Source organism: Monodelphis domestica, chromosome 4 (genome assembly GCF_027887165.1).
Source record: "Monodelphis domestica isolate mMonDom1 chromosome 4, mMonDom1.pri, whole genome shotgun sequence".
In the NCBI taxonomy this organism is placed as follows: Eukaryota; Metazoa; Chordata; class Mammalia; order Didelphimorphia; family Didelphidae; genus Monodelphis; species Monodelphis domestica.
In genome coordinates, this window is record NC_077230.1 from 30,756,816 (window position 1) to 30,775,875 (window position 19,060).

Genomic DNA, 19,060 nt, shown 5'->3' on the forward strand with positions numbered 1-19,060 from the left:
AAGTTAGAAAATTGTATCAATCGTACTCTTCTGTCAACTCCGTCACCTAAAACTAAAGCGTGAGCTCAATTTACCTCATCAAACTAGATCTGTTGTATACCAGAGTCTTTAAGTTCCTTGGAATATAGAATTTGAATTCCACAAATCAAATACCTACCTAAGATAGAATGGCCATGCCATTTAACTACCTGAGTAACTTTGGACAACCTTTACATCTCTAAGAGAGTTTTCTAATTGACAAAACTAGGTATAAGACTTGATAACCATTAAGGTCCTTTCTAGCTCTACTTGTATGATTTTTTGAATCTGCAAAATCAGAACTCGGTTTCACAAGTTACAGGAGGCTGTCTCGTTTAGTTCATTGTTTATCTAACCACGGGAGCATCCTATTGCATTGCTTTTGCTTGAAGTTGACAACCTCATGGCGAAGCACTGAGGAACTGAAGATGGAGGGATTGAAGGAGTTACAGCAGCAGCAGCATATGAAGGTTTTGTAGGAAATTACATAGTGGGGAGGAGGCTGAGGTGGATGAGGTAATCAGTACAAATGAGATTAAGAAAATTTTGAGGATTTGGGAAAAAAAATTAAACAGTTTATTGAAAAGACACACCCAGAAAAAGCTGCAACAGGTCACTTGTTTCACCCATTATCAAAGTGTTCTGAAAGGGATGAAGAAAACAAATTTAAATGGAAACAATTTTTTGGGCCAGAATGGATTAATTACATTTCCATTCATTTAAATGAGAAAATTCTATGTAACACATGAGCAAATTGAATTACAAACTTGGCCATGGAATGAACTAAACTTGCGTGTCAAGGCACAACTGAATTGGTCTTACTAATCTCCAACCCCAGTTCTTAAAATATTAATTGGGAAAGGATAAAGTATTTTTCTTTTTTTTTCTTCATGAGGTTTATATCCAGGTTTTCCAATAATAATATCCAAACGAGTAACAAGAAATTTTGATTTTCTAATCTTAAACTGAGTATATAAATATAAAAAATATTTTTATCTTGATTACCTTGTCACAATGACACATAATTGATTATTTGGAGGCTTCCAACAAAACAAGATGATAATTTCTACTATCAATTTCCCTAAATAAATGCATAGTGTCTGGTGAATGAATATTTCTTTTTAATATTTATTGGGGAATATAGTTTCAAGAATCACTAGAGTTAGAAGTTTCATGTAAATATCCCATGAGACAAGAGATTTACTTTTTATGAGAAAATTTAAAGCATATGAAGGAACCCAATTCCTTTGATCATTCACTTCCATTGCAATATTTTCTTTCAAAACTGTTTTCATCTCAAGAAAATTTAAAGAGAGAATTTCTTATGATGTGTAGATATTGATGTGATGGTCAGTCAATGAGAACAATAATACTGCAAATGCAACCATGTTATCTAGCTGTTTATTTTCAGGTGATGATGATTCAAGGTGATGCTTGTCAGTGTCAACACACTAATAAAGACAGCCTTTTGTAAAGAGGCTGTTTCAAAACAGAAGTAAATCTACAGGGGTGATTTATCAATGTTTTGATCCTTTCCATTAAGTAAAGGAAATGATCTTTTCTTATGCTCTATCATATATAAGTACCACACACACACACATATATATGTGTGTATATATATATATATATATATATATATATATATATATACACCTACATATATTGCATCTATCTTTTCTTCTTGTAGTTCTTTCAATTATATGACTCTTGGTGACACCATTTGGGATTTTCCTGGCAAAGATATTAGAGTGGTTTGCCATTTCCTTCTCCAGCTCCTTTTACAGATGAGGAACCAAAGCAGACAGAATTAAGTGACTTGCTCAGGGTCATGCATCTAGAAAGTATATGAGGCCAGGTTTGAACTCAGGAAGAAGTCTCCTGGATGCCAGCATTGACACTTTATCTACTGTGCTACCTAGCTGTTATTTCTCATTGCCCCTACTATTCCTCACATAACCAACATTATTCAGTAATGAATAAGAGCATCAACCAGTTCTTAAATTTGCTTTCACTCTTCCTAGTTGCCTATAGAACTGAGCAAATCATGCAGAAATAGAACTCCAAGGCTGGATTCAGTTAGTTTTCTCTCTTTGTCCTTGTGACTTCAACTTCATTAGAGTTGGCATAAATCATAAAGTCTTAATCAGCTGTGATCGTGATAGTGAAAACCGATCTATAGAATGAATACACCCTGTGAGCTGTAATTTAGTAATGTACCTTAAAGGTAGTTGATTAAATCAGAAGCCTCTGCTTTCCTGGTCATCAGGAATTCCATAGCCTTTCTCAAAACACTGCCACTTCCTCAAGGTCCATTGTGCCTTGGGCTGAGGACACAAAAGCAGAAGCAAGGGGAAAGCAAGAATCCGTGATCAAGCTCCAGTTTTGATGTTAGAAAAACCCATTTTCAAATCTCATATCTCCTTCTCGCTAGCTATAATTATTCAACTTGATTAAATTCTGTTGACTCATCTGTAGAGTTAATGATTTCTATAGTATCTGTCTTAGAAGATTATCATGTGTTTTCAAGTATAGTTAGTTCTCAATTTACATAAGTGAACTATGCAGCAGATATCTACATTAAACAATTTTTATATATTGCCAATTTGCTTCTAAACACTAACTTCACTTAGTCTATATAACAAAAGCATACCCAAAATAATACTTTTACAAGTTATAAAACTTTCTAAAATACTGTATCATGATAATAAATGAAATATGAAATGAAAAATAAAGTTAATGATAAAGTATACATAGTAGTGAATGGTAAATTTAACTGTGTTGCCCCTTTCCCATCTGTATCATCTAATTTTTATCACTGGTGGTTGGTTGTGCAACATTTTTATGAAGTTATCAAGAGACAATGGGGGCGGAGGGTCAGTGGATTGAAAGTCAAACCAAGAGATGGGAGGTCCTGGGTTCAAATCAAGTCTCAGATACTCCCCAGCTGTGTGACCCTGGACAAGTCACTTAACTCCCATTGCCTAGCCCTTACCACTCTTCTGCCTTGGAACCAATATACAGTATTGATTCTAATAGGGAAGGGAAGGGTTTAAAAAAAAAGAGAGAGACAATTGGACAATGGCTGTTTTTTCCCCTCATATCACTGACAATTACAAGAAATATTATGTTCAACAAGTCTTGATCTTCACAAATCTTGGATCTTTAAAACATTAAACTTTAAAAACTTTTTAAAATATTTGGATCTGTTTTTGTAAAACAAGTAAAAACATACCTCAAATGAGAAAATGTTTCTGTCAACAGTTTTTTTTTTTCCCCAAGCTTTTTTGACTGGAACTCAGGTCCTGAAGTTTCCCTTTTTTCTTCTGTAATCTTTGCATCTTGAAGGTCAGTCAGATGCTCATTTAAGAGTTTTTCATGAAACTCAATCAGTTCCTTCATATAATTATCCATTCCTACCTCCAATTCTTGGGCTAATTTTATAATTGTGTTAGTCACTTTTTCAAATATTTCATCTTTATCAAATCTCTGAAAATTGAACAAAATGTGGGCATACTTTTTGGCAAACTCTCTTCATACATGTTTTTGTTATATCTTCCCATGCCATTAGGGAATTCTTGATCTAAAGTCAAATTAGTATAATGTGAATTTATGTAAAGTGAGAAATGTCTGTCATTAATGTTTGTAATGTTCTGATGTCTGCATCCTTTAAATACTCTATAAATGTCTTTTTTTTTTAATTGTGTGATCTAGTCCTTTTATCCAGGGAAGCTTTTATTCTTTAGAATTGTGTAATAGCCTGTGGGGATGGAAGTATTTGCATGAAATGAGCCTTTCCCTCTTAGATAATGCCACTTGCATTCATGTGGGTAGAAACAACTTTCCCCAGCTTCTCACTTCAGTGGACCACAGGGGCATGACTTTCCTTAATTCAGCACCTCCAGTCTACCCTACATTCAGGACCAGACCTGCTCAGGAAATAATGTAGAGATTAATATTGCCCTCAGCTTCCCCTCGTTTGCTAAGGCTCTCCCCTCTAACGGAACTGTTTTAACTCATTTATGCTCATGGGGAATCATGAAGTCCAGATTCATGCTGTTTGTTACTCCATTTGTCAGTGTATAATTATAATTTTATACAGGCTTTTTTTTATTAAAATATTTTCAAAGCTTCAGGCAAATCTTAATTATCTTTGTCTTTGGGTTATTCAAAGTCTGTCTAAAGAATAGCAGGAAAATATCTTTCTTCTCACATTATGGATAACTGATTTTTAAAATGATCTAAAAGTGTTCTAGATGCTTTATATGCATTAGAACATTTTGAACCTACCTATAAAGCTGTGATGTAGGTATTGCATGCATTGTTATCCCCATTTTATAGGTGAAAGCTTGAAACTCAGTTGGGGCTACACAGGGAGTAGATATTCCAGACAGGATTTTAGCACAGGTCTTCCTATATCCAAGTTTATCACTTATTTTATGCAGAGAAGTGTTAATTCAAGACCTTTTCTAATTGACTATTACTAAAAGTACTTCCATTTTTGGTGGTCTTTCTGAAATCCTAGCAATAACTTGGATAATCATGAAATTAATTACTCCTAATGGGGTTTGTTGTTGTTGTCTACTTTTAGAATTGACAAAGTTTTATTTTATATGGACATTAATGTTCCTTAAGAATTAGCTAATGCATTTGTAAGGTTTTATAATCATCTAACACTATGAAATAAAAACACTCATTCAGAATCTAAAGTACTTCATATTTTTATAGAAAGGAAAGATAATATAGACTGTTTATTTCTATTTTAAAAACATGTATACATACACAAATATATGTATACACATTTATATATATGCATATATATTCACATTTACTATTGATAAACATGAAACCTTGAGAGACAATTGAATGATGAAATAATCTAACAGAACGAAATAATAGGAAAGTTAAAAATAAAGATTCAGTAAAGAGCTTAATTCATGGTGGTAACATTTTTCTTTTGTTACAAGATAGATAAGTTCCTGTTAAGGGGCAAGTATATGCAGATTTTCTGCATAATATTAACATCCTTTACAAACACAGTTTATGTTATCTAATATAAAACACACTTAAAATTCAATTCAACAAACATTTATTAAGCATATACCCTATGCCAGGCATTGTTCTGAGCACTATGGGAGATGCAAATTTTAGAATAAACTAGAAATTTGTCTTTATTGTTCTCTCTTTCAGAATAGGTATGAGATCAGCTTGTACCCATATCACTTTAGAATTATACTGTTTAGATGTGAACATGAATGCACAGGCATCTAAATCAGTAGCCCATGGGGATATTATAAAGAGAGTGTATCCTTCAGAATTGTGAGTGAAAAAAATATACCTTTGTTGTGCTTAAATTTAAATGATAATATTCGTGGCTATAGCTAAAGAAAGAATTGCCATAGAATAAAGAATTGTTATGTTTATTTCCAAAGCAAATACTCTAACTTAATCAAAGGGTCTCAGTGTTGAGTGGTAACAGCATGGAGGAGGAAAGAGTCAGGAAAGAAGGAATGGAGAGACAGATTGACAGACAGACATAAAAACACAGAGGCAGAAAGACAGAGATATGGAGAAGGAGAAGGGGAAGGATTTATTACTCACTATGTGCTAGGCATTCTAAGTGTTGGGACTACAAATAAAAGCAAGTAATTCCCTTCCCTCAAGAAGCTAACATTTGAGTAGGGGAAGAGAACACCTAAAGGGAACCTGGAAATTAGAGAGGGATAGAGGAAGAAGGATACCCAGAGTGTCAGCAAAGTGAGACATCTTTTGACATGTGCTGAAATAGTTATGGAAGTAGGAAATCACCAAACTATGAACCAAGAAAACATTATATACTATTCCAGATTTAATATTTGAGGAATAACTTGGGAATGCTCACTTTCAGAGAATGAACCAAGAAGTGGAAATGTGAAAGACATAATCTATATATTTTGCCTGATTATATCTGCATTGATGTGGAGAAGGAAGGAGATGATTTTAAAAAAAAAATTTAAAAAAGTAATTTCTCATAGCAATAGATAATTCTCTAAGGCTTTAAGTTATAGACTGATGAAATCAAAGGTCTTTAATATATTGAGATTCTCGACATCATATTTTCAGTTCTTAGGAAAGAATTATATAAAGCTTCTATTCCCTCCCCATTGGGGGATTGGTAAGGCAAAATCTTTGATTAAGAATCTAGAAAAATGGCCATAGTCAGCCACTTTTCATTAGGATTAGCATCCTTCACCCTATCCTAAATTGATTGCTGATGCCTGAATATTTCTGCTCTACCACTTATATCTTCCACTAGTACTTTCACATGATTAAACCTCAGAATATCTCTTCATATGATTTTTTCCCATTGTATGCTTTCTCTAGTTCCAGTAATTATTTTCTAATATTTGCTCTAAAGGAAGGCTTCTGAATCAAACTCTGTTGCATTGTTAGTTCTTCCATTTCTCATATAGAAAGTCATGGGTAAGAATGCAATGTATAGCTTGTTGTTAATTAGACTTTCACTTCATTTTATTTTATTCTTAAGTACATTCTCCATGTGATAGGAGAGGACATATTAGCATTTTCAGAGCTGACTGTTAGAGTGAAAGCTTTGTATTACATTCTCTTCTGCTTTTAATTTAGGTTGATCAATTTAACTTCATAAGGGAAGTTCTTATTTTCAATCTAGCAATATTAGTGGGATTAAATTGGGGAAGGCTATTGTAGAAAAATAAAGGCAAAAGATGAGGAAAGGAAAAACACTCCTAGTATATGAATAATTCAGAGTGCTTTAGTTGTCAGATAACAGTGTGTTTACTGAAATCCCAACTTTTATCCATGCCTTATATAACATAAGCACATTAATGGACAACTTTTTAAATGTTACCTTCTTTTCTAAATATGTGACTCTTCCTTTACAAACCCAAAGAAACATCCTTTCAACAAAGAAAAGATAGAGTGAAACAGTTCATCAAAACTGATATATACCATAGTCTCCAGGTTCTTCTCTTTTTTTAAAAAAAGAGAATCTCTTTTTAGTGTTTTTTTGTTCTTAGTATTTACATTGTGGTAGTCATGATAAATATTATTTCCTGGCTTTGACGAGTTCATTGCTGACTAATTTATGAAATTATTAAATGGGATAGACATACCTACTGCTTTGGGTGCTAGCTTGGAAAGACCATAATGGCAGCAGGAAAGAAGGCTTTAAGAAGGAATGGGAAATGGAGTCAAACTGCACACAAAGTATAGATGATATAAAAAAAAAGGTGGAGATTCAGTGGCAAATGGCATGAGGACAGAAGAGGGAAATGAAAAAAATGCAGTCAGTTTTGAGAAGAGAATGAGGCGTGGATGAGTCACTTGACTATGGATTGGAATTTGAACCACTTAAACATCATGGACCTATTGGAGACAGAAGAGAGATAGGGATCTGAGGTCTCATTTTCATTTTTTATGGGGCACAAACTAACTCAGCCTTGCTCCTTTGGGGTTAGTTTATTAGCATAACCATATCATCTCAGAGTTGTCAGTAACACTTTAACATTAACTTGCCCACATCATCCCAGAGTAATCACTATCTTTTGGTTTCCTGCTGAATTAGGTCAAGTAGATCATGATAAAATGTTATCGCAATGAAAGAATATTTTAAATTAAAATAAAATTTAAAAAGACTAAGAAATAGTATCACAACTAATAGATCACATGGAAGTTGCTTCTTATGTGCCATTGACCAAGTTAATAAATCCCTCTGGATCTCATTTTCCTCAATAATAAAACAAGAGTATTATACCATATGATTGCCAAAGAAGCATATCTCACAAAGTCAAAATTCCATAGTGCTCTATGCCACATGCTGCTCTCTTGTATTCCAGTTTTTAATATATGTTGATAATTTACACCAATATGTCTTTTTTATTTCATTGTCCTCATTGAATGCTATGCTGAAGGGCCTGAGTAAAAGAATTTGTATAAGGATCTCTGAGCACAGAAATATATAAACTGAAGTTTTGTGCATTTGTCATATTCCTTCTATTTTCAGAAACAAATGCAATTTTGCAAACCATTAACCCAGGTAAATATAGGTGCCTGTACGTGGATGATACAGACATGTTCGTCTGATTATTTCCAATGAAATAGGACTTTTTCTTTGCTTCTTTCAGCAGAAACATTGAAATATGTTTCATACATTAAAACTGAAAAAAAAAAGGCTTTGCCATATTTGGATAATAGGCAAGCCTTAGTATTATACTCCTCTTGTACTATTTAATATTATTCTTATTATTGAGCATAGGTTTGTGCTTATAATTCAGTGAGTTATTTGTACATCTTATTTTCTTAAAATATCATTCCAAATTATTTCATGGCCATTCTACAGTGAAAAAAAAAATCACCAATACTGCTACTAAATAATTCTTAGCAACATATTTCTCCCCCACTGCAAATCTAAAAACATACACTGCTCTCAGAAACTGATTTTGTTTTGTCTGGTCTGACCAAATGCTATTTATACCAGGGAATTTTTTTCTTCTTCAAAATTTAGAACAAGTTTATTGCTAAGCATTTGTAAGTTCTACATTGTTCTTAGTTTTCCTGCTGTTTTATTTACTTCTCTTTAGGATCTAAGAGATCTAAAGGTTTATAGTTTCTTTTAAAAAAGTTCTACAGTGTACATGTATCTCCTTATCTTTCTCTTGGGAGAGCATCTTTTAGAAATAGCGAGGGGAAAGGACCATAAAAACAAGAGAATATGAACTAATAGCTTCATTTCTCTAATATGGTTTCTCCTAGAATAGTCTATTTCTCATGTAAGGTAACCACCTATTAATCTTGGATTTCTGGGTCCCAGTTAGAAAAAGTTACGGTAATTCAGAATGTATCTTTAGCTGATCTGTATCCCAAACATTGCTCTATTACCAGTACTTTCAGAGGACTAGTATTTTTCAAGAACCTAAGTCAATTAAATTGAATATGTGATAATAATTATATGAAGTCTTTTGATTAATATTTTCAAATTTATACTTATAATTACCCTTTGAAAAAAAGGCAACATTATATAGTGCAAAGAGTTCTGGACCTAAAGTTACAATGTATGTATTTAAATAAAGATTTACATCTACCACAAGATATGTGACCATGGACAAATCATTTAATTTTTGTTGAGCCTTGTTTTCTTTTCTATAATGGGAATAATGATCCATACCACCTGCTTTTCATGGCTACTTTGAAGAAAAAACTTCATAAAGAGCAAAATACTATCTATATGTTAATTATTATAGTTACCCCCCTTTAAAAGAGATATCATAAAAACTAAAACTCAAAGGGACTTTGGCAATGATATATTAAGAATAAGGATTAGACATCTGATTTTATAGATATAGGGGAACTTCTTCAAGGCATAAAAAATAAGCATAACAGCTTATTTCCTTAAGTATCTGCTTTGAATATTGAGAAGTTTACTAGCTTGCCCAAAGACACAGGAGCCAGTATGTGTCAGAGGCCAGCCAGGGAATGAGAGACTCAAGGGCTGCTTTGAAACAAACAAACAAACAAAACCTTTCCATTCTTTATTAGGAGCACTCTCTGAGCAATTCAGATTCAGATTCCTTGCTCTCATGATATTGCTTTAGTTCTCCAGTTAGAAGGTAGTTCTTTCCTTTCTCCAAATGTATTCTCTCTGGGAGAACAGTGCCTGAGCACACAGTCCTGGAACATTTAATCTCTTAGGAAAAGCAAAGTGGGAAACATTCATTATTGGAATGACTAATAAATTGTTCAAAAAAGAAAACAAACATGGCAGAAGAAGACAGTCAGCCAGTAAAGGATCATGGACTCCCTTATCAAGATACTCGTGTAAGCATATACTTTTCCTAACATTTTATACTTCTAGAAAGAGAAGGAGAAATAGTCTTCATCCTCACATTACTGCAGTCCAATCTGGAAGTCTAAGTGAAAGCAGGGCAAGAGGAAAAAGGTGTGAGGGTGTATGGGTGTTGGGGACAGGAAATGTGATCCAAATCATTAAAAAAAAAACAGAAATACATCAGTTCCTCCAATAAAGGTATATATATTCTGCTGAGCCTCAGTGAAGAAATCCTCAGAAGTCAGCCTCAGTTTCAGAAACTCTATCAGAAGAATCAGAAGAAAAATAAAAGTCCAATTCCTTAGGAGGTACCCTGAAAATATCATCTGTCATTCCATCCAATTGGTTTGGGTTCTTAACAAATTAATCAGGTTGTCCCCTGATCCCACTTATACCATTCCTTAACGTTCATCCTTATTTCCTGTCAAGTCATACAGTTGTAATTAAAAGTATCAAGAATTTTCAAGATAAAATGAACAGGGATAGCCTTCTAGGTCGTTTTGAGAATATATTCAGTAACAATCAATTAGCATAAATTAGTGAGAAACTGCTTTCGGTTGGGATGAGGACAATCCCAAAAGATATGTCAGCTATGGCATTTCACATATTTTAAGGAGCTGTGCCAGATTTGAAAGATAAAGATATGGACAATTCAGTCACATTTAATAGTGCAATTCTCCAAAGCGTTTCAAGGCATTTAAAGTACTATGAAAGACCTATCTTTTATCAACTTCCCACTCCATCACTATTTTCTATTTTCTATAATGGCCCCAAAGGACTATAGACACTTTGGTGTTTGAAAAGCTTCAATTCAGATCCTCACATTTTCCCAAAGTTAAAACATTGCTTTCCTTTAATCAAGGTTAATTTAAAAAAAAATAGGGCTTCTCTGACTTGGGAAAATGAGTGGGATAAAAGAGAAAATTTAGGTGATATTAAAAAAAACACAAACACAAATTGCTAATAATCTTTTCTTTAAAAAAGAAAATAAGGAAAATAACACAAATAACTTCATGATCATCTTTATTTATAAGTGATGAATGAATTCTAAATGCCATATACACCAATGTAATTCAAAAAAGATTTTACTGAAATTTCCAGTATAAATTCTTACTTTAAAATGATTAGAAAAATAGCTATAAATTTTCTTTGCATTAGAGATTAATAAAAATCCCATTGATGATAGCTATTAAAATAACCTTTTCTGAATATATTTTCTTTTTCTCTCTCTAGTAATATATCAACCATAGAATTAAAAAGAAAATTTTCAACAGCAATTTAGCAAAAAAAAAAATTCAGAGAAGTCTAAAAGTTTATATAATGCTACATACCAATAAAAGCTTAGTCACAATAATTATGCAGTATTCAATTTTTATTTGTTTTTTCTTTACATTCCAATTAGTATGTGTATTTTTTCCTGGTTCTTTTTATTTCATTCAGCATTGAATCCATGAAAATCTTCCCACAATTATCTGAATTCTTCTTTTCTATTACCACTTAGGATACAGACCATTTTAGAGAATGTTTGGTGATCCATGAGCAACAACATTATTTATCATTATTTACTACTATTAAAAAATTATATTTATATTTTGACCATTATAGAATATGTGCCTATCAATGGAAACTCCATGACGATTATAGAAATTTTTGTCACTTTGTTAGCAAAATTCCAAATTGTTTTCCAGAAATTTTGTAAAACCAATTTAAAAAACCATCAACAAAGTATCATTACCTGTATTTCCATAGTCCCTCTTCATTTGGTCAAGACAGATATTTCATCTTTACCAATTTTTTAGACATCAACAAAAATTTTAATTCTTTTGATTTGCATATATTTTAATGTAAGTGATTTGAAGCAATCACATATCCTTTATGATTGTTTTGACAATTATTTTTTTTCATATCCTTTGACTTTATGTCCATTGGGAAATGTGTTTTGGTCTTTGCATTTGTGTCTCCTTACTCCAATCTGCCTTCCATTCAACTGCCAAAGTAATTTTCCTAAAATACATGTCTAACTCTGACAGTCTCTACTCTTTATACTCCTGTGGCTCCTGATTACCTACAGAATGAAATATAAATCCATTTGTCATTTAAACTCTTCCTAACCTTGCCCTACTCTACATTCACAGACAACATGTACTCTATTCCCTTCCATATACTCCTTGATTCAGGCATAATGACCTACTTAGTCTTTCTTATATTGAGCATGCCATCTTCCATTACAGTGCCTAGTCAATGGCTTTCCTCCACACCTAGAAAATTAACACCTTTACTTCTTGAATTCCTGGTTTCCTTCAAGATTCAGCTAAATGCTACATACTGTAGGAAGACTTTTCCGGTTACCTAGCTGATACCATTTTCCTCCATAAAATTATTTTCCTTCTCTCTTTGCATCTTATATGTGGTATTGTAGATACAACATTAGACCTGGAGGCCACTTGAACCAACCTATAGCTACATTTTTGGTTAAGAATTCTCCCCCTGTGATTTATCTAAAAAATATACCTGATTTTGTTTTTTGTTGTTGTTTTTTTTTTTTTTGGTGTGACCTTTAGTATTCAGTTAATATTTTCATTTTGAATTCTTGAATGATATATGATATTCATTTAAACTTCACTTCTGATAAACTGCTGTGAAGTTTTCCAAGGTGTACCTGTCAAAGTTTAGTTCTTTCTCAAATAGTTTATGGTCTTGTGCTTATCTAATGCTTGGATTTAATGATTCTTAATTTAATATTTAATGATTTAATGATTCTTAATTTTATCTGAGTGTTACTGATGTATTTTTATATTTTTAACCTCTATCAAATAATTTTGATGATTACTACGTTGTGTCATATTTGGGATCAGAAAATACTCTTTTACCTTTATTCTTCTTTTTTCATTATTTTCCTTGAGTGTTTAAACATTTTCCTTCAAACTGATTTTGTTATTATTTTATCTTGCTCTTGTGGATTTCTTTACCATAGCACTATGTATTAATTTAGTATGTTATCATTTCCTCTTATATTGACATAAGCCAAGCAAAGCAACATTTATCTTAGAAAGAAATAGTATGATGTTGTATGTGTATGTGTTTTTGTAGTTTACTTATACCTGCCTCATATCTCATTGATTAAAGTGCTGAATAGTTGGGATAACTTATTTCCTTTTTGTTTGCAAAAATAGGAGAGGTTTGGGGGCTCTTGAAGCAAGGATGTCCTAGGTTGACTGGGGAATCTTTGTAAAACTCCAAAGCTTTTTAATCTTCTTTACAGTGAGTCATATTTTTCTCTGGTCACTAAAGCAAAAGGATTTAGTGTTCTGAACACTTAAAAAAAGTAGCATAATTAAGTATATTTGTGTTCCCCTTTGGAATCACAGAATCTTAGAGATTAAATCTTGGAGATTATCTACTTTAATTTATTGAAAAAATATGTTTGGTTCCCCTACATAAAACTGGATTGTACTTAGTTTTGTAAGCTCTTTGAGAAGAATTCATCCATTGGAGATGGACATTATAAGTTAAGTAAGAATACATTTGTCCAAATGGCTATGGCCCCATATTCCCAAAAGAGTCTTCTGGATTTGTGATCTTTCTAGACATTATAGTTACTTTTCCTAAACAAGAATTTGATTAGCTGGAGGCATCAAGGGTAGATGATTATAGTATTTACCTTTTGATTCCCTAAATTATAAAAATTTTATCTACTTTTTCAAACTCTGTCAGATTGCTGAAAATGTCCATACCTTTTCAACCTTTTCTTGTTGTCCACTCTCATACGTTTCCTTGAGTGAATGTAGCTTATTTTGCCTTTATTGGTGAAGTTAGCTTCTTGGCTCCACTGATTAGTTCTGACAGTTACTATCTAGATAACTTTGAGGTTGTCCTTTCATTTCCATGGAGTTCCATCAACTCAACTGTAAAATTAAGCTTTTACAATAAATGATCTCTTAGCTACTTTGTTACTCTAGAGTTCTGTATTTTTGTTTCCAAGATTGGCTTTTGAGTTCAGTCTTTTATTGAAGCTAAATTCTCAGAACATAAAGATGATTTTTTTCCTGCCCAGATTTTTTCTGGCCTTTCAACTAAATTACAGTCATTTCTAACTTGAGATGCTAATAGACATGCCATAATGCCAATAAATAGTAGATACCTCTGATTGACCTTTTTGTATGCTTCATCCCTCCTATTTTCTCTCAGAATACTGAGGCATCACCAATATTCTTTCATGGGTTTAATTGGTTTTTTTGCCTCCAGTTTTCACAATAAAAATAGAGTTCTTATCATCACAGCAAATAATAGCATACTATTACCAGAACCCAGCTCTCCTTCCCATATACACACCTCCTCCAGACATGATCAGAATACAATTATGTGTTTTGTATAATTAAAGGAGATAACATTTGTGAGGAACACTAATCAAGATACCTAGCATTCAGTCAATAATATGTTTTCCCTTATATGACAAAAATTAAATAATACAAAAATGCCTTTATCTTTGAAATGACAATTTTAAATTCAAATTTAATAAGGAATATTTTTCTTTTCTTTTTTGAACTGCATACATATGTACCTATTAACTAGCTATATTTATCTATCTGTTATTGAATCAATCAATAAAAATTTATCTTCTCTCCTTTCCCCTAGTCCCTAAATTAGAACAAAAAACTGTAACAAAAATGTAGATTGAAGTAAAAAAAATAATGCATTAACTCCATTTAAAAAATTGTCATTCTTATTTCTTCACTGCTCTATCAGAAAGTATGTAGCATCTTTTTTTATGCTTTCAAAATGGTGGTTGGTCATTATACTGAGCAAAAGTTCTAATACCATTTGCATGACAATGTAGATGATAATCATTCCAGACTTATAGAAATTGTTTTATTTAGGATGTTAATATAACTGTCACAAAATTAACACTTAATTTAATTTGTAATTGGTTTTCATAGAATGTCTAATAAGACAATAATGAGGCATGTTGGTAAATGATAGTATCTTTGCAAATAACTTTGGACACTAAGTATTTTCATTTTAACTTCCAGATGAAAGGGAGGATGTTCAAAAGAAAACATTCACAAAATGGATGAATGCACAATTTTCTAAGGTAAAGCTATTTTTTTTCTTATTTCAGGATAGACCTAGTCATTATTTAATATTAAAAGGCATTTTTTCAACATTAACTTTTTGTTTTGTCATTTAAAATCTGGAAATATCTTTAACAAGGCTTTAATTTAGAGAGTAAAGAACAAACAAGAGCTTTCAAAATAGATGATTATTTGTTTTAATGAAAATAAGTGCTCAAATCTCTGTGATCAAATTGACCTTGGTGATAATATAAACATTTGTTTGCAAAAACAGTGAGATCATTATAAGAGCAATTTTGCATGTAGTAGAGATTTATTTTTGTTAATGGTCATGATGATTGCTTATAATTCTTGTGAATGATACATTTTTATAAAAATATCATTCCATATATATTATATAAATTATAAAATTATTTGATCTAGTTTACAAAAAGAAAAAGAAATTGGCATAATTGAATATGGATTAGTTATTCAATCCATTAGAGAAATGATACTAAGAAGGTTTGATCCTGACACAAACATTTAAGGGTCTATCAAAAATTTCCATAATTTTACCCATCTTGCAAATATTACTCAAAGTATATTTTCTCCTGGCATAATCTTTATACACACACACACATACATGCACACAATACAAATACACACAATCTCATAGACATATAGCTTCTTAAAAAGGAAATTGATAATGGTCTTTTTATCTTTAATCCCATTTTTAAAAGATATTTTTAGTAATGATGAATGAACCATTATCCCATGAGATTTCAATTTTCATAATTAATTCTGTCCCACTCCTGATTTCAAGGTTGTCTGTCTTTTTAAAGTACAGAGACTTTCACAAAGTTATTCCTATTCTTTCTTTCTGAATCTTTATTTTAACAGGGCAACATGGCACTCTGGCAGATTTTGTATAAAGAAGTCTTTATTTCCACTAATAATAATCAGTACAACATGGTTGTAGGAAAAAAATCTATACATTTACTGAATGGAAAAGATTTTGGGAAAGAACTGTAATTTTAAGAATCTATTGAATGAAGAAAAATGTGTTAAATGGAGAAGCTGTATTCAGTTATTTGAAAGGCTATCTTGTGGAAAAGGCATTAGACTGCTGTAACCAGTCATCTAAGACAAGGACAAGACCAAAATTTAGGAAATATATTTGCATTTAAAAATATTTTAAAAGAATTAGCCTATTCAAGAGTATAATAGATTATGTTCTTCTCTACTGATGTCTTAAAGCAGAGGCTAATTGATGACAAAATAGTGATAGGATAAAGGGAATATTCTTGTTTAGGTACAGGTTGAAATAAGGTATCCCTGAGTTTCCTTCTGATTTAGAATTCCTTGGATTGGATGGTTTTGTTAATGTTCCCTAAGAATTAAATTCCATTTTTTCAAATAAATCTTTGTATAAAGATTCAAATTCATTTTTAATTTATTTTGTCCAGATTACATGTTGAAATAATTTTAATGATCATTTTCTGACATTTTGCAATCCATGTTCTCTTCTGTCCCCCATCCTCTTCTCCCACCCCAATATGGCAAAGTATATTATATAGGTTGTACAAGTATGTCTTAAAATTTAAATAACAAAAATATATGAAGGGTTTCAAAATAGAAATTTATTAATATAGATACAATAAAAACAATGGATATTTTTCATCTTAAAATTTTTTATCATCATATAGGCCATACTTATTTGGCTATATTTTTAATCATTTGAGTATTTTAAGAGACAGAATGACAGGAGACTTGAGTTTGAATCTAGCTTCAACTTTATGACACTGGGCATATCTCTTATTTTAATTAGTTTTCTAAACTCTAAAATGAGTTTGATTAAAGAATCTACCTCCCAGGCTTCTGTGAATATAAAATATACAATATTAAAATATAAAATTTTATTTTAAAAGCATATTACAGAACTTAAAGCAACATATGAATGCTATATATATCTATATTTAATTATTATTATTACTAGTTGAGGACAGGCATTGCTTATACATCTAAAAATATTAATAATAATAATTCTATAACTTGGTAATTAGCTGATACCAATGGTTAACTAGAATTGCATTTTATTTTCTCTAAAAATTGATTATTGATTATTTTCCCTTTTTGACTACATGAAAAAATTTCTAATTAGAAGAAATAAACTTTCCCTCTAGACTTTATTTAGAATTTAAATAAAATGATAACTGTGACTTTTAGATCATGGAGATACTCACAGTGATACTCACAGTATCATAGATTAACTGCCAGATATTTTATATGTTATATTTGTTTTATTTAAGACTTTAATTTCTATTTTTCCTTGGATTTTGTACTTCTATAAGAAATGTACTTGATATTTCTTGTTATTATGAATTTTTGCTAAAATCTAATTTCCATTTTTTTTTACTGATTCCCTAGAGTTTTCTAACTAAGAAATCTTGTTTTCAACAAATCTTCAATTTTGTCTCCTGTTTAGTTTTGTTTATGGCTTTAAATTATTTCTCTTGTCTTGCTGGTACAGATAAGACTTATTAAGATATTTCAAATGACAAGGAAAAGAGAATAAATTTTTGTTTTAAACCTCTATTTGTTGGGAAAGGTATTAACCCAAATGGTAAATAAGGTTGACTTTTTGTTTTAGGTGTCTGCTTTTCATTTTATAAAATTATATATATATATATATATATATATATATATATATATCTTTGTGTGATTTTTACCATCAATTACGTCAAAAGAGGGTTTTTTCAGTATCATTTGCTAAATTATATTGATTTTGTTATCTTTTAATGTGATAAGTTACATTAAATATTTTTTCTTTTGTTAAATCAGTTACAGATAACTGAATCACTGAAAACTCATTTCTGAAACAAGTGGCATATTTTTTTTCTTTAAGCTAAATAGCATGTCTTATTAATCATTATATAAATATTATGGTGCTAATATTTATGCAATTGATGGGATGTGTAAATGTCCCTCATGAATTTTTTTGGGGAAATGGAAATTAAAATAATTTTATTGATAAATTTAAAATAAACAGTTACATAAATCAATATATTGAAAGGCAGTACATATAATTAAGAAATGTTTTTCTTTTAAATGGAGTTATATCTTAATCATAAGAACTGGATCCTTCCCCTCAGTGAAGCAATGTCTATAATTTTTTAAAAAATATGGTAGTTAGTTTTTTATCTGCCCAATTTAAATACTTTGTTTCCAAAGTAAAATAAAGTGAATTTTTTCCATAACTCTTTGCCAATCACTAAAATATTAACTTTTGTGCTCTAGTTATAGAGTAACTAAAATCATCATGAAATTCTTTGGAATTATCTTCCTAATATAAAAAATACAAATATTTTAAATAATTTATGTTTTATTTTAATGAAAGCTCCCCCAAACATCCTCAGAAATATAGAAAAAACTTATTTTTAAGAAGATACATTTGCAAAATTGTAGAGACTGAAAAATTAGTCATTATAACACCAAGGGAATTAAAAAATTGTATTATAGATTTGTAAAACTGATAAATAATTTTCCAGAATTGTGTTCACCAATGAAACAAACAGCATTTGATTAGGTACACTATTTTATTTGAATTGGAATTTTGCGTGTGTTTTTTCACACACGTATAGAATTACAAAGTTGATAAATATTTTATATTTTATTCCACATGTGTCTATGTATATACACATAAACACAAACACACAAACACACACATATAAACATACATATACATAGATATTTTTACTTGAAAAACTATATCAACCAAAAAATTCAGAAATATTGAGAAACTTAAATAAATATTTTAAAGTAAAAAATTCAAAGTTAAAATAATTCAGTAATTTTTAATAAAGAACTCAGAGACAAATAAAAACTATGCCCTGAAAAATGGAAGGTTTTTCTTATTCATTTAGATTTTCCTCAAACATTTGGGCTTCTTGGTGTCCTCCTCAAATATTACTTCTACTTTCATATAACTATCCTCTGTTGGCAACATCTTCACTTCACTGAAATTATGTATTAGAGATGTCAAATGGGTTATCTTTTCTTAATGTCCCAGGTGCACAATTATCATGGTACATAATCCTATGTACTATTTATGTAATATTTGTATGTATGTAACATTTACTAATTTTTTCAT

At 30.9% G+C, this 19,060-nt stretch overlaps 1 protein-coding gene across 7 annotated transcripts in view; it reads left to right on the forward strand.

The window, feature by feature from the left end:
* Positions 1-19,060, forward strand: part of DMD (dystrophin) — a 2,399,796-nt gene that overhangs the window by 330,484 nt on the left and 2,050,252 nt on the right. For all 7 annotated transcript variants that reach the window (XM_007493357.3, XM_056797113.1, XM_056797116.1 and 4 more), the window contains exon 2: positions 14,890-14,951. In XM_007493357.3, the coding sequence (XP_007493419.2) occupies positions 14,890-14,951 (62 nt within the window). The remainder of the gene's footprint in view (positions 1-14,889; positions 14,952-19,060) is intronic.